Below are 22,707 nucleotides of genomic sequence, written 5' to 3'. Positions count from 1 at the left end.
AGCAGAGGGACGGGCGAGAGGGGGGTCGGGGGTGCAGGGGGCAGAGGGCGGGGGGGAGATGGAGGGAGCAAGGAGTGCAGGGGGAGATGGGGACCGGGGGGAGACGGGGGGACCGGGGGGGGACGGGGGGACCGGGGGGAGATGGGGGAGTTCAGAGGCAGGGAGATGGAGGGGGGCAGGTTGCAGAGGGAGGGGTGCAGGGGGTGCGGGGGAGAGCTCAGGGGCGAGGGGTGATGGGGAGGGGTGCAGGGGAGGGAGACAGGGGCAAAGCTGGGTCAGCAAAGGGGGTGCCATGAAGGACGGAGGTGCACGGGATGGGTGGGTGAGGAGGCTGCGGGGCTAAGGGGGGGATGCTGTGGGGGGCGAGGGGGCATGGGGTGCTGCAGGCTGGAGAGTGCTGGCAGAGGGATGGGGTGGCACCTGAATGGGGCCAGGTCACCCCGAGGTCCCTGGAGCATCGGTCACACAAATAACAAGTTGTGACCGTTGCCAAAAGCAGTTATGGGGCCAAGACCGGCAAAGGGACCTGGACACCAGCCAGGGAGCCCCGGCTGCACAGCCCCATCAGGTATCCCGGGTACCATTCCCATGGGGCACCACCGCCACCGTGGGTCACTCCTGCATCTTCCCAGGGCCCTGGATGTCCCTCCAGGAGAGGGGAACCCTTGTGTCCTTGGTGGGGAGGGCCAGACAGCCCCTCCGGGGTGCTCAGGCAGCAGTGTGGCGGAGAGCGGGGCTGGCCACATCCCGCAGCGTGGGGAGGGTGCCGGGGCAGAGGCAGGAAGGAGATGCAGCTTTAATGGCATTTGTCGATGTTTACAACATGAGTCATCTGGCTAAGCAGCTGTAAATCAGCACCCCAACTCCCCCGGCATCAATCCTGTCCCCTCCTCTGTCCCCCCAGCACTGGACGAGTGCCTGGCTCCTGTAGAAACAACCCCATAAATAACAGCAACAAAACAAACCCTCTTGCAGCCACAGAGGGCCCGTGTGCGCCAGGCGCGAGATGAACGCCTCCCATCCATCACTTTAATGGTTGTACTCTGGAAATTAAACCTGTCACAGCCCATCAAGGTGAACGTTTTAAGTCTGTGACATCCCTTCAGCTCCCCTCCTCCTTCCTGGCACTCTGATTTTTTTATTGCTTTCCATCTCTCCTTTTCCTCTCTGCACCTGCCATCCCTGTCCCCTCCATCTCACCCCCACCCCGGTGTGCCCAGCTCCAGCCTGTGGTCCTCTCCATGCTCCCCCGCTGCCGGAGGACCAGGTTGTACATCAGGTGGTAGATGTCTTTGGCCCTGAGGCTGCTGCAGTAGCATCTGCCAGTAGCTTCGTGCCCGGTCCTGTGTGCCTGCTGGGGGGGGCACAGCTCCCCAGGGCAGTGGGTCTCTGCTGCCCCACTGTCCCCACGGGGCAATGGCGGGGAATTGGGTACCATCCTTTCCTACTTCCCTTACCCCTCCTCCTTTTCTTCTCTGTCTTTCCCACACACACACATTTATTCCTCTCCTGCTCTGTGTTATGCCAATCGTCACAGGCTCCTGGCACCTGGCCCCTGCCCCGGCTCACATCTCTCCCCTTGGAGCAAGGGCTGCACCCTCCCCCGGACCAGAGCTCCCCGCCGGGCAGTGCCAGGGGTCCGGACACCTCCTGTACGGGCAGCCGGGCCCTGCCCAGCCCGGGGGCGGGTTGCCTGGGGACAGGGGACCTGGGCATCGGGGATGTCACACACCCAGGGGGAAGCTGCTGAGCTGCCAGCAGCCACTGCGGGTCACTGTCACCCCACACAGGACTGTCGTTCGTCCGTCCATCCATTCATCCACCCACCCACCCATCCCCACACTCCTCTCTCCCATCATCTGCTTCCCCTGTCCATTCCTCTGTCCCAAAAGCATCGCATCTGTCCCCCTGCCCCGGGTGCTGCCACTCCGGCCCCGCAGCAGCCCCAGCCGCTGCCAGGCGCCACCCAGCCCTGCGGGCTGTGACAGCCCCGCACCAACGCTTACCTGTCCCATCCCTGGGCGACCGGCTGCCGGAGCTGAGCCGGGGGCTGCTGCCCCTCGGCAGCTCCCATCCCCACAGCAGGTCCCGGGGACAGGCAGCCCTCCCTGCCACCCCCAGCCAGGGACAAGGAGAGAGGAGGGGACAGCTGGACGTGGGGCAGAAGGGATGGGGCATCCCAGCCCAGCCTGCCTTGCTCCTGCAGCCCTACGTGCACCGGGGTGGTGAAGCAGGGCTGCTGGGCATTGCGCGGCTGGTCCCTCTGCCTGAACGGGCACCTCAGCATCCCCAAGGGAAGGCCCAGAAAATGTGCAGGAGGTGTGGGAGTTCCCTAGGGTCTGCCGGGACCCTCCAGCATCCTGAGGACAAGGGCAGCCTCCTCGCTTAGGGGGGTCAGGGCTTAACCCTAGTCCTTCTAGGGAGGTGGCAGAGGGTGTCTGTTGTCATCCTGCTGCCAGGGGTTGATCTGAGCCCAGCCAGAGTGAGCAGAGACGCTGGAGGATCATGGAATGAGCCCAGAAAGGGGCTGAGTGGGGTTTATATATCACCATGGGAAAAGGGGGGCTCAGCACAGCATCGAGCCCTCACAAACAGCTTGAGCACCACCCTAAACCCAGGACGGCTCCATTCCTACCTCGCTCCAGGGCAATGCCACACAGCGCAACCAGGCTGATTGCAACATGGGAAACAGCACCGCTGCATTAGCCAATTAATCAGCTCTGCTTTGCAAGGCAGCTTAATTTTGCCTGGCAAAGCACAGACCCCACCAGGGATGCAGGATGGAGGCAGGGCAGGCAGGCAGGCAGGCAGGCAGGCATCCTGGGCATCCTCCTTCCCAGCCCTTCATGCCACCAAAGGGAAGGGCAGCTGGCATCACACAGGGATGCGCTGCTCCAGGCACTGTCATATCTGCAGGGAAGGGGCAGTGCACAGTCAAAGGAAGGTCCGGGGTCTCCCCTCCAGCTGTGCCAGTGGGCTGCCAGCTGTGCGCGTCTTCTGTCCCCACCCGGCTCCCCAGGGACCCCAGCAGGGCAGCACAGTGGCAGGAGTGGGGCAGAGCCTCCCATCCCCTAAGGAAGAGCACAGGCATCCGGATAACAGCTTTATAGGGGAGGGATGTGGGGACTCCCCCAGATACACACAGAGGAATAATTACGAGTTAAATAGGATCCAAATACACATAAGTTAAGGGGGGAAGCAGGTGCCCTGCAGCCCCCACCGATCCGCCCGGGCACAGTCCATGTCTGCCAGCAAAGAGACCCCCGACACCGCAGCCCAGCCCCTCTCCTGGGCTGGCTCCGTCTGCCTTTCACAATACAGAGCCAATCTTCCTCTCCGTGGCACCCATCTCTTCCTCCTCCTCCTCTTCTTCCTCCTCGCCCCCCGAGCAGGAGGAGTCTGGGCCATAGCCCAGCTCGGTGGTGCCGCGGTGCAGGAAGCCTGAGCCGGGGCTGCGCCCCATGAACTCGGGGCTTTCGGCAGCTTGTCCCCGGGGCTCACCGGGCAGCAGCTTCTCGCAGGCTTTGCTGAGCCCTCGTTGCTTCTCAGCCTCTGCCTGAGCCCCCTGCTCCTTGGCTTTGCGGCTCCGCTTCCACTTCATGCGGCGGTTCTGGAACCAGATCTTCACCTGCCGAGGGAGAGTCCCCAGGGGAGAACGTGTCCCCCTGCCCCATCCTGTCCCCACTAACCCCCCTGCCTTCCCTGCATGGAGGGACCCCCAAAGCCTCTTTATTTCGGGGCATCCCGTGGTGCTGCGGGTCTGTGAGGAGGCTGAGGATGTCACAGGGAGAGGAGTAATGGGGGGCTGCTCCCTTCCCCCTGCCCAGCCTCCGCGGGGGGAGGTTGGGGACAGCGGGGACCAGCAGTCCCCCAGGATGCCCAAGGATATGCACGGGGCATTAAAAGAGGAGTTTTAGCCCCACAAAAAAGCCCCCTCTCACAGTATGGGAAGGGATGGGAAGGCTCTGAAATCTAAGTTGGGGGTGGTGGGTAAAAAGCAGTATTTCTGGGGGGGCCCTTCACAAGAGAAGAGCCTGGAGCCCATCAGGCATCCCAGGAGATGCCCCGGGAAGGGGTGCTGATGGGGACAGCGGGGTGTGAGGCTGATGGCAGCCAAGCGAGGGGCATCAGCATTGCCCATGACCTTGACTTCCCACCCTGCAGCGCAGCCCCCCCACCCCCCGGCAGCCGGCCGGTGCCATCCTCCATCCCTCCCAGGACCAAGGTACCTGCGTCTCGGTGAGCATCAGTGACGTGGCCACCTCAAAGCGCTTGGGTCTGGACAGGTACTTGTTGAGCTTGAACTGGTTCTCCAGCTCCAGGAGCTGCTGGCTGGTGAAGGCTGTGCGGGGCCGACGGCACTTCCCCATCAAGCCAGACTGCGGGGCGGCTGCGGGGCAGACAGCGGGCAGGGGTCAGGGGACAGTGGGTCTGGGGGCTGCGGGGGACATCCCCTCAGCAAGCCCGGGATGAGGAGGAAGGCGAGCGTCTCTTCTATCATCTCCCGCCCCAGTAATGGCTTTATTGCCTGGCTGATAGGAACCAGCGAGATACGTTATCAGGCCTCGGTGTGCAACTGGGATCAGTCCTGTGACTGAAATTAAACCTCCTTTTTTATTGCCGGGCCGTGCAGGTGGCTGCCCAACTGCCAGGGGCTGCGGCGGCAGGGCTGCCGGCAAGCCCCGCTATCTCGCCCGCAGCCCTTGAAGGCAGCGCGGCGCTGAATCAGGAGGCAGCGGGAACAAAGGGACCTTTGAGAGTCCAGCGTGGGGTGGCTGCCGCGCCGTGTTTGATCCCTGCTTATCTCCTCTCCACTGGCTTTATTGTCCCCCCGGGGTTCAGCTTTTACTGCTTCTCCCAGCACCGCAGTGGCAATCACACCCAGAGGTTTGCAGCTGGGAGTAAAGTGCCGGCGTGGCATGGGGGGGACATTAATGGGAAAGGTCCTTGGCACATCCCTGCTGCTGCATCTCGGGGGGCGAGATGGAGCATCGTGGCCCCAGAGACATCCCCTGCTTGGCAAGGGTCGCTCCAGCTCGCCCGCTTTGCAGGGCATGGGGCATCATCCACATTATCTCCCCTAGATTCCAGCTTTGATCCCGACCTGCCCGTCTCCCAAGGTGTCCACCGAGCCCTTCACAAACACAACAATGACGCATGAGGCAGGAATTTATGAAGGGGGCATTAACCGATCACGATCTTGGTTTGATCCCAAGTACCTGGATGCTGGGCGGGACGAGTCAAACAGGCAGAGCCTAGGCTGGGCTGGGGCTCTGCAAACTCCTGTGGGACCCCTCCTGCGCCTGCAGCCCCACAGGGCCAGGAGAGACAGCCCACGGGACCCAACTTGCAGCCACTGACCGGTTAAACTAGGGACTGAATAGAGGCACGCTGTGCCAATGGCTCTGACGCACACACGGTGCGTTATTTTGCACACAAAATGTATTCAAGGCTAAAACCAAAACAGAGGCTCAAAGGATTGCCGGGACAAATATGAATGTCAGATGAGAGATGGCTCAGCTCTGCAGAGCTCGGCTGCCATCTGGGCTCTGGCTGGCCATGGATGTCTGGCTGTACAAATCCTCGGCGGGGACATGAGACCAAACGGACCCAGGAAGGCTCCCCTTGGCAGCCATGGGGACCAGCATCTGCAGCCATGGGGCAGCCCAAGCTAACGCTCCTTGCAGCTCCTCGGGGGTGAAGACCAGAGATGCATCAGAAAGAACTGGAGGGGAAATTCATTCATCCAACATTGGCATGGAGCACAACACAAAACAGCCCCAGGCGGCATCTGGCAGCTCAAGGGCCCCAGCACCCAACAACCCCTCTTTGCTGCCAGAGACGGGAGGGTGCACTGGGGCACCCGGTGCCTCAGTCCCTCCCTGAAGCAGGGGCTGCTCTGCACAGGCTGGCTGTACCGGCTCAGGGAAGGCTCCCTCTTTCTGAGCATGGAGTGTAGAGGATGCTTCAGGGAAAGAGAAGGGAAGAGAGTGTGCCCACATCCCAGCATCCAGTAATCCAGGACTTCTGTACTTTTTGGAGCTGAAGGCTGTTTTTCCAGGGGTGAAAAAAATATTGTGTTGCAGCCTGAATTCCCCACCCCAAAGCAGAGAGCCCAGGGCACCGCATCCTGGCTCTGGGGAGCACAGAAATCCTTCAGACAACCCTAAAAGGCTCCTCTGTGCCTCCTCCTGCGAGGCCAGATGTGGCCAGACTAAAAACAGATATGGTAAGAGTGGAGGCACAGAAGTGAGTCTCAACCCCAAAAGCTGGGAGAGTTCAATCTGTCCAGATTCATTGGAGACTGGAAGGCAACTTGCTTTAACAACACCCCCATAAGGGACTCACTCTTCCCCAGGTAAGATGCTGAGGACTGCTTGGCCTAGCAGGGAAAAGAACAGAAAGTTTGCCCAAAAGCCAGGTAAATCCAAACATAATCTATCCGAAATAACTGCCAATGCAGGGGACCGACCTGCTGGAGCACGGTCCCTCTGCCAGCCCCAGGTTCTCCATCTCAGTGTCTCCAATTTGGACTCAGTGCAGCGGTATCCATTACAAACCTCGTACAGATCCTGACTTCCCTGGAAATCCACCCTGCCTCCTGTCCCAGCGCTGACAAAAAAAATCCCTCAAACCCTTCTGGGGTGTTTTCATCCAGTTCAAGCCACCAGCAGTCCAAAGCCCAGCCTACACAGGTATAGCTGGCCACCTAACCTGTGACCTCCTCTGACAATACACCCTTCAGCAGCCACTATTACTCATCACCACTGCTCCCCACTGCGACCCATTAAAGATTTTGTCTGCAGATGAGATGGGGTGAGCCCAAACTGACCTTCGGCCACCCACAGCAGCAGCTCAGCGCGGACCTGAACCACCAACATCTCTGGCCTCACCTGCTGTCAGCTTCCCTGAAAGGCTCTGGCTTCTTTGCATGGGGAGAGTATAGAAGGAAGAGGGTCTTCAGCTTCTCATTGGGGAAGCAGCAAAGGTAGGAGGAGGAATTGGAGTCTGAGGGTATGAGGTGAGTTCCAGTTTCCCAAGCAAAGAGGAAATGATGCCTCGTGGCTGCTGGTAGCTCCAGCCTGTCCTGCCAGTGTGCTTGGTGGAGTCCTGTCCTCTCCTGGTCCTGTGGCAGGCCACTACATGGACACGGACATCATCCCTCCAGGACTCGCCTCCCCCAGTCCCTGCCAGCTGAGCTGTGAAGCCATCCCCATCACAACCACCATCCCACAGACAGAATAACCCTTCAGGAAGGTTCTCCCCCTTATCCACCTCCTACCAGAACACCAGTGACTGCCTCAGCATCACACCTTTGCTTGCCAAAGGATTTTGTATCTGCTCAGCCATCTCCTCCAGTCCTACATCGAGGATCAGAGCTCATCTCATCCCTTCAGCCTGGCAGGGCTCAGACCCCCTGATGGGTGCCCAGCATTTGGCTGCAGTATCAGTAAATAAATTGCTTGGCCTGGAGCCGGGAATGCCCTCTGAGTCTGAGGCCAAGAGCTCTACAAGTCAGCTGCCTCCTGGATAATTAGATAAAGCTTATAAAGAATTGTTGGTTTATTTGATACAGTTCCGTCCCTTGATAACAAGGGTAATCCTAGGTTGATATTAACTCACTTGGTTTTAATTTGGTTTGTTTAGCTATAGTTCACTTAACTTTGTGGGCTAGCAGATAAAGGAGAGGAAATTAGCACCCTGTCTGCTTTGGAGGTGTTTCTCCAGATGTCAGGGCTGGGAGGGGGAGAGGTGGTCTCACCGGCATTGGGGCCATCACCAGAGGCTTCTCCTGGCCCGCTGGCAGCCCTGACCATTGTCCATGGGGCAGCATGTGTAAGGGCACTTGCTACCTCTGGTAGCCCCTTGCTTGCTCCACCATTGACCCCTGATTGCTGCTTGCCCGCTGTTTTCCAGCCTGTGTTTCCTGCTGATGCCAGACCACTGTGCACCCGGTGAGCCTTGGAAAGCGTTGCTTTTTGAAGCAGTTTGATATGACTTGTCTTGCCTGCTCTCCTAGCCCAGCACAGCCCATCAGCCGGCTCTCCACCGCTGCAGGCAGGATTTGGCCTGGGCTCCAAGCCATCAAGGTGGCGAGCAGGCGATGCAGACAAGCGGTGTCCCAGGAAAGCTGTCCGAGCACCAGGTCCCCCACTGGGAATGCTTTGCTCTTGCTGAGAGCCTGCAGCTATATGTCACCACTCTCCACTCCTACAACTCTCCTCCGCAGCAGGCAGGTCTCTCCGCTTGGCTCCCATCACCACGCTGCATTTCCACGCTGCTGGCCAGGGCAAATAAATCACAGCTCCCAGAAATACTGATACACACGGCACCCTGGTGCCAAATGCTCCCCTGTGCAGTTCAGGAGGTGCTCAAAGCCCTAGGACAGGGACCCAGGCTGCAGGCAGCATCCCGCCAGTTGCAGCGAGGGCATACCTGCTCCTGCACTCAAGCCTTCCCGCCCAGCCCTCTCACTCTGCATTGCAGCAGAGGCAGCCAGCCTCTGGCTGCGGCTCCACAGAGGCAGCTAGGAAGGAAGGCACGGCACCCGCTTGCACCGCAGCAGGAGTGCTTCTCTGAGCAACCCCAGCAGCCAAGCCCAGACCAGGTTCCTAAGGGTAGCCACCATCTCAGATCATCTCCCCAGCATCCTACCTCCCCCATACGCAGGTGAGAGTGGGGTGAGCGTGTGCAATGCACCCCTGCAAAGCTTGCGGCTTCAGTTCAGGGGCTGTTCTGCTCCTTCCCCCACCCTGACTGTCCCCAGGAGACAAAAACAGAATGTGCCTGCAAAACATCTCTACACAGGCAGCTAAAGAAGGAATTTATGATTTAGTCCTGGAATCTTTCATAAATAAATCACAAGGGTGACCTCCCTTGGAATGCATCTCTCAGATGCATCTCTTCAGATGCATCTCTCCCAAATACCTGCCCCCTGCTACCCGGAGAGCTAAACACGACCAGCACCAGCAGCATGGACACTTGTGCTCAGTCACTCAGGAAACCTCAGCCAGGCAGGTCCGTCCATCTGTCTAGGCTGGGTGTTGGGCCAGGGCACCCAGGAACGACAGGCAGCCCAGGAGCCCTGTGCCAAGAGCGGGAGGCTCCTGCCCAGCCCACCACCCTCCTCAGAGACGTAAGGAAGGGCTGGGCAGGCAGCACGTCCTAGGCAGGTGCCCTGTCCTGTCCCTGCATACCCACGCCACTGTCCCCATCCCCACACCACAGCCAGCACACCGGGGCAATGTGAGCCCAGAGACAGCCATAACGTGCAGCTGGGGCCAGTCCTGGTGACTACAGGGATAAGGCATGCTGCAAAGAGACCTGCTTTCGGAGCTTGCAGCGAGCCCACAAGAGGAAAGGCTGAGGGCACACTTGAGAACCCAAACACTCCCAATGGACTGAAACAAGGATCTGAAGATGGACGAGGAACAGGGCCTGATGACAGAGTCTACATGGTGGTGAAAATAACAGGAGACAAGGAGCAGGATGCCTGGGAGAAGCAGCATGGAGAGAAGAATAGACCCCAAGCTGAGCACAAGTCCCCAAGTCAGAGGTGATGTGCGTGGGGAGGTACAGGCAGGTAGAGCAGCTGCAAACACGCAAAGCTTCATCCTTTTGCTTCAGGGAGGCATCAGCTCAAGCTCTGCATCGAGCTTGGTCCCTGTGCTTTGAGACAGGGGGACATTTGGAAGAAAACCCTGAAAGCAGTCAGGATGGAAACCTGGCTCAGAGGAGATGGAAGCAGCCAGGCTGTGTAGTGGGGGAAGGAGAAGGCTGAAAGGGACCTACAGACCCTCCTCATGTGCAGACCAGGCAAGCAAAGAGAGTGGAGAGTGATTTGCTGTCTTTGGGATGACAAATCTCGGGAGCAAACTGGAGCAAGAAAAGTTTCACAGCCAGAAAATTGCTGAAGTACTAAACCAGAGAGCCTGGGGAGAGACAATCCCCACTGCAAAGGGCTCCCCAGAAGTGGGAGCAAACACCTTTCATCGAGGATATGGATTGGGACAGTGGTCACTGATTTAAAAATCTGCAGCTTTGGCAGCTCTTGCTGCATCCTTGTTACACCTCCACGTGTCTTCTTTGCCTCTACCCTGCTTTGGGCTCTCCAGGGCCCGGTCCAGCAGATCTTGGGTCAGAGGCTGCTTTTCTTCCCCCTGAGCTATCCCAGGAAGCCAGCCTCTTGCTTCACACAAGAGCTGTTGACACGCTGTTCCCGTGCATCCCAGCACGGCCCAAAAGCTCCCTCCACAAGCTGTTCTCATGCCCATGATTTGGGATTTGTCTCCTTTGAGCAGGGTTTTGGAGACAACCAGCTCTGGGGTGTATCCTGCTCTTGAGAGGGATGGGGCTGATGCACAAATGCAAATTTGATCCACAAATATCTCTACATTATCCCAGCCAGAAGCTGTGCTCACAGCCACAGGGGCAGGTGCAGTGGTGTGATCCCACTCTGGTGAAACACAACCCTGCGTGAAGCTGCCTGGATGCTGAAATACACCCACAGACCCAGACCCTGCGAGGACAACGTGGCCTCTGCAGAGGAGCAGGAAGGTGTTTCACCACCCAACAAACAGAGATTTTTTTTTTTTTTCCCTGCATTTAATAACATGCTTGAAGAGCGCGCACAGCCCGTAGCACTGGAAGCTTATTCTACACCCTTAGGTGCCACCACCACTTCACGGCTGGACCTACCCTACAGTCCCAGGAGAGCCAGGGAAAGGGAGATAGCCCAGGGAAGGGAACAGCCTCTTTCCCTTCAACCTGCCCAGGTGTAATTTGAGGAAGGAGCAATGAATGGGATGTTTCATGTTAATTCTCCATTTTTGCACTATTATTCACCCACCCAGTTTATTAATTAACTGACTTATCCAGCCTTTTTTTTTTTTCTTTTTTTTTTAATAAATGGCCTCCCAGGTTATTAAGACACTAAACTCGGCTAATAAATCCAGATACTCTGCCAGGGTTTATTAACAAGAGAGTGTTGTTTTATTGCCCACTGGCCCCATCTTTGTGGCTACCAGACCTCCACTCACCCCCAGCACAGGGCAGGGTCCGGGTCACACTGCCAGGGGTGCCGGTGACAGTCCGCGGTGTGACAAGAGCCTGAAGTCGGTCCTTGTGCCGTCCGTGCCCTGCAGGACCCTTCCTCACCCGCGGCCCAACATCGCAGCGCAGGATCGGGCGCCTGCCCGCAGCCCCGGCCGTGCCCACGGTGCAAGGGGCTCTGCACGGAGCCCGCACCCTCCTTGCCTGCCAGGTTCCCGCAGTTCCCGCCGGCACCGGTTCCTCGCCCCGCAGGAGCCGAGCGGGGCGGCGGGCAGGGCCCCGGGGCCGGATCGGGCCGCGCATCCCTCCGTGCCCCAGCCCCGGCGGGCGGTCCCCGCCGCAGGGACCCGGGCGGGTTCGTTCCCAACCGCAGCGGGCGGGATTTATTCGTTTCCCGGTGCCGATTCCCTTCGTCGCTTTTTTGTTTTCGTTTCCTTCCCGCCGCGGCGGAGCCCAACGATCCGGCGGCGGCCGTGGGGGGCCGGCAGCTGGGGCGGGCCGGGCCCGGGAGCGGCTCTGCTCTGCCGGCACCGGGGCGGGCAGCGCCCCTCGGGGCCCCCCCGCAGCACCGGGCCGGCCTAGGGCGAGACTTCGCCCTTCGGATCGGGTTCCCGGGGCCCCGCAGCCCTCGGAGGTCTCCAGGACGTGGGTCTTGCCCCCCCCACCCAGCCAATGGGACCCCCAAACCTGCCCTGGCTGGAGAGCGGGTCAGGGAGCAGCAAGAGCCCCGCATTGGGGTCAGCCCCGAGGGCTCGCCGCCCCCGCCGGGCTCCCGGCCCGAACCGCCGGGGAGCCGCGAAGGGGCGGCCTCGGGGAGCCTCAGGCCCCCCGTCCCCGCGGGGACCTGCACCCCGTTGTGCCGGCGGGCTCCCCGGGGGTTGGAAGGGGCGAGAGCCGCGTCCCGCCCGACGGGAGGGTCGGTCCCCGGGTCACTCACCGTGGAAGTCGGAGAGCCTCGGCACCAGCATCCCGGCTCGGATCCAGTGCTCCAGCGGGAAGGAGCCGGCCACGGCCGCCTTCAGGTGCTCCGCGCCGGGCGGCGGCAGGTGGGGGATGCCGGTGTAGGCGAAAGCGGGGTGCTGGCCCCCCAGGGCCGGGAGCGGGTACACGGCGGGCGGGTAGAGGGCCGGCAGGGCGCCGATCCCGGGGCCGGGGAGGTGCAGCAAGCCGGGCTTGGGGACGAAGCCGGCCGGGGCGAGGGGCGCGGCGGCCGGGGGTGCCCGCGGCGAGGGGGTGTCGGAGCGGCCGGCGGGGCCGGGGCTCGCCGCGGGGCTCCCGGGGCTCAGCCCCGGCGGAGAGGCGCTCCGCGCCGGCTCTTCAGCCAGGAGCGCCTCGATGCGGAAGTTTTGGGATTTCTCCATGGGTTTGTGCATGGCCCGGCCCCGTGCGGAGCCGCCGGGCCCCCCGGCACCCCGCCGCTCCCCTGCCAGGGCACAGCCCGGCCGGGCAGCCCCGGGCCAGCCCCAGCTCCAGCCCCGGCACCGGCGGGCATCCACCCGCGGGGCCCCGCCGCGCCGCGCTCCGCGGGGCTGCCCTCGGGGGCAGCCCTCCTCTCCGCTCCTCCTCCCGGGCACTCGCTCGCCCGCCGGCACCGGGGGGGTTTTAACCCCCCCTCCACCTGCCCCAGCTCCCCATTGGCTCCGCGCCGGCCCCCCGCCCCGCCGGCCCGGCCGGCCTCCCTCCTCCGGCTTCCGCATCCCCCGGGCACAGCAGCGGGGACACCCCGGGGCCTGACCCGGACCGCTCTGCCCCTTCCCCAGCCTCGCAACCCAGCCCAGCCCTGGTCCGCACCCAGGGGGTCCCCCCAGCCTGCAGGACCCGCCGCCCAGGGCGCTGAGCCCATCGTCCTCATCCAGAGACAGTCTTGCTTTCCTTAGAGCCCCTCGGTGGGGAAGCGGGTCTGTGGTTGCAGCAGCTGGAGGAGATCTGGAGAGACTAGATGGACGTCAGCACATGTAGGCGAAGCCCTGCTGGGCTCCAGTGCTGCCCTGGCTCTGCGGAGCCCCCAGGCACTTGCTGGGCAGTGTCTGGCTGGGAGGGCAGGAGAGGCACTCGCTCACCGGCAGGATCCTCCGCACCCTGTGCACCAGGGATCACCAACAGTGCCCAGCTGTGCCGTTTCCCATTGCACCAGTCTGGGCCAGGGAGACCAGTGGACCTGAACTGGACAAACACAGGGGCCACCACCCTCCATCACCCATGTCTGCCCGAGATGCCAGCGGAGCAGGTGCCTACAGGCAGATTGTTACTCATTTGCCCAGTCTTATCTTTCCCAGATGAGACACAGCGTGGAGAGTGGCACCAGGGAAGGGCAGAGAGGAAAGCCTTGGCTGGTCTGGGAGATGTGGGCAAGCAAGAGCAGAGCTGGCCCAGACCCCCTGGCACTGGCCTTCAGGGAGGGGCAGAGCGCGTGCGAGCGCATCTGTGGTCTTTGTCATCAAGGGTTTGCATCTGTCTGTCTGTCTCCGGGTCCCACCTTTTTGTGTCAAGCTGACACAGCGAGACAAGCCTCTGCTTGTTTGTGTCCTGCTCTTTGGAAGGCAACTGAGGCAGCCGCTCTTTCCCTGCCCGAATATTATAATGGCTAAAGGGAGCTCCCATCCCTGTATTTCTTCCCCCTTCAGCATTTCCAGCACTGCTCTATTCCCTGAGCAAGAGATGGGTCCACCCCCCTGTATCCCCGGTCCCACAGAGGCTGCAAGCAGATGCCCGGGGAGGAGAAAAGCGGGGGCATATGGGGCCTTCCTCAGCCTCCTGTGCTTTCTCTGCTCAGTAACCCCAGGGGCTTCCCTTCCCCGTGCCATCCAGTCTGGTCTGCAGCCTGCTGAGCTCCCTGCACACGTCACCCCACCACAGGGAGCTCCAAAGGTCTCATGTGTGGGGCAACTTCCTCCTTCCATTGCCTGAGCCCGGCACCCACAAGCTTCACCGGGTGGCCCCAAATCCTTGTGTGGGAACAGACGCAGGACAGCCCTTTTCCAGCTGCCTCCCTTGGAGGGAGGAAGGCAGGAATCAGCCCCGCAGACAGCTCAGAGCTGGATTTGCTCAGAAGGGGATTTGGGGTGGATGTCACCCCACAGTAACACATCCCACTTAGACAGAGGGTACTGAAGGTGGAACAGTGTCCCTTTCCACCCCCAGCACCCCTGTGCCTGCTGCTGTACCCTCTCTCCACCATCAGGGAGGATGTAGGGCTCCCCCCCCGCCCCCGCAAAATCCATCCCCCTCTGCTTTCCCAGGGCAGAAGCCAATGTCCCTCCCAAGCAAAAGGACCCCAAGCCCTTTCCCTCTTCCCCCATGTGAGTAGCCAGCCCTGCCAAGTGGCAGGCATGGGCAGGACGAGATCTGGGGAGGAATGGAGCGGTCTGGCTCCCAAGCATAGGGGAAAACTGCAGCAAGTATCCAGGGCACAGCAGAGAGGTAGAACAACTCTTCTGCTGCAGGTGAACAGCCTGCAATGGTGACAGCGGCAAGGGAGGAGCCACCGCTTCCTTGTCTGAGCCCCCAGGGCTGGCTCCTAGGATTGCAATGGCTTGTTAGCTTTGCACAGGGAACATGCCTTGAGACTCACAGCAGAGATTGGGGCTGCTGCACCGGGGCACAACAGAGTGCAGTCACCATCACAGTGACCACCATGGGGTGGCTGACAGGCAGGTAGCCAGCTCAGGAGAGCCTGGGTAACCCCTACCAAGCCCTCAGACCATTTGTGGCCATACCCACTGTAGCTCAGGCAGCGGGAGCAGGGCTTGAGCGAGGCTCATTTAGGGGTCTGGGTCACAGCACCAAGTCACAGCCTTATTGTCCTCATTGAAGTCCCCTGTACTACCCAAGGAGGCTCTCCAAAGACAAGCAGCTCCTCCAAGGATCAGCAGCCCAGGCTGGTGCCTAATTCACTGATCCCAGGGTGATGCAAGTACAAGCAGCCAAGCTGCAGCCTTTGAATTGCACAAGCAGAAAAGCTTTGCAGACACCAGCCATAAAACCTGGGTGGAAAAATCCCAATAAAGAAATCTAGGAAAATCATGGAGGAAGTTCCCTCCTCCAGGTGAGTCAAACCCAGACACTGGGACCCTGCAAGAGGGTTGTCCAGGGCTGGAGCAGCCGGCACGCAGCCCACGCCATGCAGGGCAGAGAGCTGGAGTCCAAGGCTGTGCACAGGAGAGCCGTGCCGGGCGGTGGCCAGCAGAAGGGGCGGGATGCAGGCAGTGATAGATGCCAGGGTGCTGATGAGTTCACAGTCTTCAGGGTCATTAATCAGATCAGAGCTGGATTAAGGTGTCCGAGGTCTGATTAGCTTCATTTCCCGCCTCAGGAAGGAGGGAACTCTCTTCCCCATCCATCAGGTCCTCTGGTGACAGCTCACCTGGTTGCTAACTAGATCTGAGGACTGTAATAAGTGAACGTGACTGTGGCCTGGCCCCTTACCTCTGCCCAGCATCCTTCCTCCACAGGAGGGTCTCCACAGAGGATCTAAGGCAACCCCGAATATCAGCCACAGGGAGCAGACCCGAGGATATCAGCCAGAGAGACCGCTCACTCCCGTGGCCTGGGGGAGCAGGGCACGATGGACAGGAGCTGCCCCAGGAAACCACACCAGTTCAGGAGGAGGTGGAGTTTAAGCGGGGGGGGATGTTTCCAGCCAGCACCATATTGCTCCCAGTCCCCCCACAGCTCACCCTGTGCTGTTACCCCAGGCCCTCCTCTGCCCACCCCGTGGTCCCAAGGTGACCAGCTCTGTGAAACAGGCCAGCAAACACCACCCTGCTGCTGTGGAAGATCTTGGGCACATCCGGGACAGATCTCCTGAGGCCCACACAGAGCTAGATGACCAGCTCAAAGTCCTGAACCAGCCAGCGTGCTTCTCCCATCTCCACATCCCTTGCTGGCTCAAGCCCACCTCATCTGTGTTTCCAGTTGTCCCCTGCTTGATGCACCTCATGTCGACTGTGCCCTAAAGGTGCCTCCACACTTACCTGCTTACTCTACTCCTGCCCAGCAAGTGCAGACCGGTGGGAGGTCCATGCTGCCCAGGCAGCAGCAAGGTTCCTCAGCTCCCTCACCTCTCTGGGAAGGCCCTGATCACAACATCCCTCGCTGGGCAGCACCAGGAGCGTTCACACAGCTCAGGGCTTCCTGGGACTCTTTCATTTGCCCAGGCATTCTTGGGTTTTTTTCTGGATGTGCCTCAGCTGGACGTTCAAAGCTTGGTCTTTCTTCAGCCACCTGAAAGCAGCAGTCACAGCAGCATCTATGCAGGTGTACATAAGCCCTGCAAGGCCTTTTATTGCTGATGTGAAATTGCCCAGATAGGCAACTGGAGCTCTCTTTACTGTGTCCATAGCCTCAAATGTATTGTCTCCATGCAACTTCCATCCATGCGAGGTCAAGCAGCAGGAGTAAAACTAGAAGAGCAAACACCCACATGGCCACCAAAGACACCCAACTCTTGTACACACAAGTTTTCAGCATCTGTAGAGACCCACAACACTACCTACAGCAGTTCACATACTTCCCCAAGCTGTTGCCAGCAGTGCCTGAGCTCTGAGAAACGAACCATGGGGGTCACAGGTAGTATTTGGGAGCACAGTTCAGTTTTACAGCCCCACCACTTCCTCAGTGTCACCTTGGGAAGCAACGTAACGTCCCTCAGCAAACCCAACTGCCCCAAGATCAAAGTCAAGGGTGCCGAAGAAAATCCATACCCTGATAAAAAATATTACCGACTGGGACCAGACTTTAATTTTCCCAGGATCGAGTCCTTATCCCAAACATCAGTTGAAGACATGACCCATGTTGGGGCTGCATCTTGATTTCCACCTAACCTGTCATTTTGGCTGTTCCTAGATGCACAATTTAGCACCTTCTGGTGGGTTTGGGTCACCTCCTGCCTTCAGTCAATAGAAGTTACCTTTGAGATTGGGACAGGTGCAGAAGCCGGTGTGCTTAGCCTGTCCCAGAGAGGTGGCAGGCACCCTGATTTCTGCCCAGGCTATAGTTTTTAAGCCTTGAAAGAGCTCCCTGTCCCCAGGATGGCTGTACCTGCTTGCTAAGCCCAGGTCACAGCCCCTAGAGCTTTCAGTCTTTAGAAATTACTTCCCTGTGAGGGACCTACAGTGCAACAACCTTGTTTAAAGCATCTCTCAGGAAGCAGTGGATCGTGCTGTTCTGGCCCTGGTACCTCAGGTCATCTTGCAGCACTCCGAAGTCCCGAGCCAACTAGTGGAGGAATACATCCCAGAAGCATCACCAATGCCGGACACAGGCTGTAAGCCTGCTCACAGGTGTTTTCCCAGTCATTCCCCCATGACAGGGGCTGTAGAGGTGTCCTGCTCTCATCTGTGCTCTGCAGCCTCCGACCCAGAGCAGCCTGAGCCCCTGGTGAGACATGCTGCGTGTAAGAGCCCCTGGTCTGCTCCAGTTTGGGGTGTCCCAGGTTTTGTGGGAGCCCTGACTACAGCCCGCAGTGGGATGCTGTCCTTCCCCTGCCTCTCGCAGCAGGGCCACCAGCTATCTCTGGAGTCTGGGAAGCCCCAGGAGGCTGGTGGGGAAGGTAAATAAACTGCCAGCCCCGTGGTGATTTGTGGCTAAATGAACAGTTGAAGTCACCTGTCAGTGGCCTGGGGCCCGTTAACCAACCAGATAATGGATCTTAATCAGCCCTGCAGCAGTGGGAGCTAAGCCCAGCCTGTGTCAGACTTGGCACAGCCAGCCCCAGGGTCCCAGGCTGCTTGGTGGCTGTCCCCTCTGCAGAAACACTGGCACAGGCATCTGCACGGCTGTTGTGGGAGCAAAGTGGCCATCTGCAGAGCCCCACAGAAATGCTCACAGGGCTCCTCATCAGTCTTTAGGGGTCTCCTCCTGCTCTGGTGATGGCAGGAGACAAGTGCCAGGCAAGTTGCTGAAGCCACCTCCCTGCCTGCTTCCAGAGGTGCTGTGCTCAGTCACTGCCATGCCCTGTCCCTGCCTGCATCCCCTCCCACATGCCTCTGCCTGCTCCTGCCCACCCCAGGGACTCCCGAGCCAGCCACAGGCTCCCGAGGGCTTCTCCATCCTGGCACATCAGCTGCTCGGTCCGACAGGCAGGGATCTGTCCTGGAAGGCAGAAGTCCCCGTGCCTCCATCCCCCTGCCACCCCACGGGCTTGGTGGGGTACACAGCTCCCCCTGCCCACCTTACCCAGCCTTCACACCTCCCTCCGCACCAAACCCCAGGTACCTGCCCCAAGCGAAGGGGTTAACAGGCAAAGCAAACATGGCTCAGTCCCTCCTAGACAGGCCTCCTGCAAGGGTTTCTGAGCAGCTGTTTATTTAGCCAAGCAATCCTCAAATAAGCAGCCCCATCTCTGATGGGACATGGCAAGGCTGAGCAGAAAAACGTGTTAACAGCTCACGTCCTGGAGCAGGGGGATGGCAAACCGGCACAGGAAGGCTTGCACGGCAGGGAGGGTGCCTGCCCCCAGCAGAAACAGCCAGGGCAGCTCTGAAGTGTTGCACCTGATCCCAGCACACGGCCACTGCAAAGGGCTGGGGCACCAGCATCCTGCAGGATCAGGCAGGGGATGCCCTAAGGCTCCCCTCTGTTAGCTGTTGGCTCGGCTTCCTGGGATGTAGCGATGCACTGCAGAGGTGCTCAGGCTTGGGGACACATGGCTTGTACCATGGCTTGGAGAGACAGGGATGCACAGTCAGCTCAGATCCGTTGCTTGCAAGGACCCAGGGTCTGACCGCTACATTTCCAGTCCCATTAGCCCCGACCCCTTTCCTCTTAGATCCTGAAGCACCATGAGCCCACAGCACCCACCCAGAGATCTCCTCCATCCCACTGTCCCCAAAACGAGATCTGGCAGCACCTGGAGTCAGCCTCAATGTCTGTCCTCACCCCAGGCCTTGGCTTTTGGGGGGAAATGCTAAACAGCCAGCACCCCTCACAGCCCAGCATCATCCAGGAAAGCAACTGAACACACAGCATCCCTCCTGCTGCTTCCCTGTGCCCCTGCTCCCGCAGCCCTTGTCTGGCATATAGTGTCCAGTGCCACATGTCCCTGGCACAGCCAGACCCTCCTCCCCCCAGCACCCCCACTGCTGGGCACACCAGAGGATCCCCCAGCCCTGCTTTTGCCTGTCACCTCCAGGATCTTCTGGTTTTGCTTCACTGGGTCTTGTCCCAAGGCCAGAGCTGCTCCCTGGGAGGGAAGGGAGCCAGGGCTGGGCTGGGGGGCAGCACAGGAATGGGTGCAGGGTCGTGTGCCCCCCCCAGCAGCACAGCGTCACCTCTTCCCTGTTAATGGCCTTTCCATGGAGTCAACTCCTAACCTGCTCCCAGGGTGACCGGATAAATCAGCTGCTCCTCCCAGGACCTTGGGCTCTAATTAATGTCAGCTCATTAACGAGATAACGGCCATTTATTACCCTGTCTCCCTAGCTGCTGATTAACCCTTTCCCAAGCTGGGGGCAGGGGGTGGTGATGCCATGGGAGAGGGATGGTGGGAGCGGGTGACGTCTCTGCAGTGAGACCCAGGGACACCTCAACAAGGGGGAGACAGATAGAGGGACAGGCAAGAAGGACTGCAGGAGGACTGAGCAAGGGATGGATGTGACAAGGGGGGCGGGGGGGGAGGTCAGGACGTTTCGGTTTTCTTCCTAGTGCTATGGTAAGGGCTGAGTGGATTAAAGCCTTGATGGTGCTGGCAAGACTCACGGGTTCCCCCCAGGTTGTCACCGTGGCTTCCAGCACATCCCTGTCCCTCAGTGTCCCCCAAATGCCCATGGGGAAGAGCATGGCCAAGACCTAGAGCAAAGCACAAAACCTCTGCACATCCCTGGCCCCCAGCCCCTATTTCGAGGAGCTGCCACACAGTCCCACAGCCGGTGGGAAGCCACCAGCATGTCCTTGCCTCCAGAGGCAAAAGCAGCCCCAGCTCCATCTCCCTGGTGAACTGCACACACCACAGAGCATGGGGCAGGATGATCTGCCTCAGGGCGAGAGGGAGCCTTTGACTTGTCCTTGACCTGGGCATGGGTACAGAGGGCAGGAGCAAGGGGGTTGGGGCGGGCACGGTGCCCCCGTTCTGCAGCCCAGCACCAGGCTGCGGGGGCTAATGCTCTCCGTACATCAATCACGCTGCTCGGTGGCTCACTATTAGCGGGAGCAGCGGCTGGTTAATCAGGCTGAGGGCTTCGGCTCGTTAAGCTGACACCTCCGTTGCGAGAGTGAGACATGGGGGCATGCAAGGTGCCACTTATTTATTTTCTTCTTTCCCAGGGAATATATTAAACAAATTAAATTCCTGGAGTGTTGGGTCAGCACAGCCAGCTCTGCGCCTGTCCCAGCTCCACCTAGCTCAGCCGTGGGGAGGGGACCATGCTCCTCAGCCTGCAGCAAGCCCACCACACCGCTGCAGGGCCCCGGACCCCTCTGTGCCTCCCCAGCCCCTTGCAATAAGACACAGCCACCCTGCTCCCCTTATTTCCCTCCCTGGGCTGTGCTGTGACCACGGCTGCTCAGCAGTGCTGAGTGTGGTTGGTGCGTGGGTGGGAGATCTTGCAGGAAATGCAGACCATGATTTTGTACGGAAAGTCCCGTGGGAACCTGCCTGCTGTCCCTGAATGGGCTTCCTTGGCCCCGCAGGGAGGGAGCTGTGGGGCAGCCTCGGGTGCTGTCGGAGCAGCTTGTAATGCTCCCTGCTCCAGGGAGAGCCAGGGGCTGGTTTCAGCCATAGCACCAAGTGCTGTTCTTTGCACTCTGGTATTGGAGACATCTGGGCTAGTGACAGGTTGGCACTGCAAGGTCCCTCTGCAAGCAGGAGTGCTAGGAGGGAGTGCACTTACTTATTCTCTGTAAAAACTGAGTCTCCATCACAGGACTCCAGGAGCTGGGGATTTAGCAAAAAACACTGTGCATCCCAAAAACAGCTTTCACGCCATGAGCGTTAACATCACTGGCACCGGCCTCAAATTGTGCGGAGCTGTGAGAACAAGGGTCTTTGAAACATTCCCCTGCACTGGACCCTCCACCTGCTTCAGCATCAGTCACCCCTTCAAAACCAAGTGCTGTCCCTGCTCAAACCCCCCGAGGGCTGGGATGCCGTTTCCTCGCTGCCGGGCTGCTCTGCTCCACCCCAGCACCAGCTGCGTTTCAGCCCTGCTCTGGATCTGGTTAGGTGACAGGCATGGATGGAAAACTTGCTGCAAATTAGCCCTTAGTCCCTGGAGTTATTTATTTATTGACCATTCACAACTCTTCCCTCCATCACCACCTTTTCCCTCCCCATTCTTCCAGCAAAGTCTGGCAGCCTGTCCCGGTCTGCTATCCCACCCCATCCCATCCCATCCCATCCTGTCATCCCCATCCCTTCACAGAGCCCAGTCCCTTCCACTCAGCCTCAGTCTTCAAGCGCCTCGTCATTTCAGGAACGGACCCACCTTTTGCTGGTGGAAGGGTGACTCCCTGGAGGTTAGTGAAGAATTAGAAATAATTTAATTTACCTCCCTGTTCGGGTGCTTTGATGAGCTGAAAGGCCCCTTGTCAGGCAGCGAATCCATCTTCCTCCAGCCTTACATCAAATTTCATTCACTAATTAGAAACTCCTGCCCCAGAGCGTGCTGCCCCCACCCCGGCCACCCCTTCTCCCCACCAGCACCATTATGAAAATAAATCGTTCCATTAGCCGCATTGTTGTGGCTGTGGGGCCCAGTGCCGAGAGTTATTAGAGCAGGAAGGAGGGCGTTGGATTAAGACAAATGATTTATTAAGGAAAAGGACCCTGATTAGATTCTTACTCGTCCCCTGTGCACGGGCGCGTACTCAGACACCCCCGGTCCCGACGCCCGGGGCACCCCAGAGCCACCCGTGGAAGGTCAGTGCCGATGGCAGCGGGGTTCTCCCGGGGCCGTATCCTGCTGGCTGCTCCCGTGGCACTGGGAGCCTCTCATCTCATACTGGGACAGTGTACAAAGTAACGGCTGACGCCAGCTGCCAGACCCCCCGCACGGTCCCCAGCCACCCCTGCCTTCCCCTCCCTCGTACGGAGGGTGGGGGACCACCAGTGTCACCCCCAGTCCTGCCTGCCCTGCAGCGGGGACCTGCAGCAGGTGCTGGGTGGGTCCTGCTGACCGGGGAGGGGATACGGGAAGGGAAAGGTAGGCTTTGGTGTGTTAGCTCTGTACCCCGTGCTGTGGGAGGGCTGGGTGTCCCTCCAGCGGGAGGGTTGGCAGGGCTCACCTTGGGTGGGGGGAGAGGGTGCCAGCCCCCTCCGTGGGTCCGGGGTGCTCTCTGCACCTGGGAGATGTGGGGTGGGCATGGCTGCAGAGGTGGGCACTGCCGCAGAGGTGGGCACTGCCACGGGGTGCCCATGTCCTGTGGTCCTCACAGTGCCCATGCTGTCACCATGGGCCATGTGTATGTCCCCCGGCCTGTCCCTGGAGGGGACAGATGTCAGGGACACAGGGACACGTGGGTGCTCCAGACACTGCCTGGGATATAAAGTATCCGGGCTGGAAAGAGAGTAATTTGGGGGGTTGGATGGCGATGCTGAGAGCCGGGGACTGTCCAAGCCCGACCCGTGAGGTGGTGGGCATGTGTCTGTCCCGGGGATAAAGGTATGTGGAGGGGTGGCTGTGTGCGTCTGTCTGTCCGTGACTCTGCAGGGACAGCGGG

The 22,707-nt window shown here is 59.8% G+C and overlaps 1 protein-coding gene across 1 annotated transcript; it reads right to left on the bottom strand.

Annotated features, from left to right (window-relative positions):
* Nucleotides 1-3,310: 3,310 nt before the first annotated feature.
* LOC309590729 (uncharacterized protein) lies at nucleotides 3,311-12,425 on the bottom strand (the record flags this gene model as incomplete). The annotated part of the gene is made up of 3 exons (XM_082312133.1): nucleotides 3,311-3,628; nucleotides 4,230-4,390; nucleotides 11,990-12,425. The coding sequence occupies 3 exons, from the start codon at nucleotides 12,423-12,425 to the stop codon at nucleotides 3,311-3,313; spliced, it is 915 nt and encodes a 304-aa protein (XP_082168259.1).
* Nucleotides 12,426-22,707: the final 10,282 nt, after the last annotated feature.

The sequence above is a fragment of the Platalea leucorodia genome, assembly GCF_965183815.1.
Source record: "Platalea leucorodia genome assembly, chromosome: 5".
Lineage (NCBI taxonomy): Eukaryota > Metazoa > Chordata > Aves > Pelecaniformes > Threskiornithidae > Platalea > Platalea leucorodia.
This window is presented reverse-complemented; position numbering and strand designations above follow the sequence as displayed.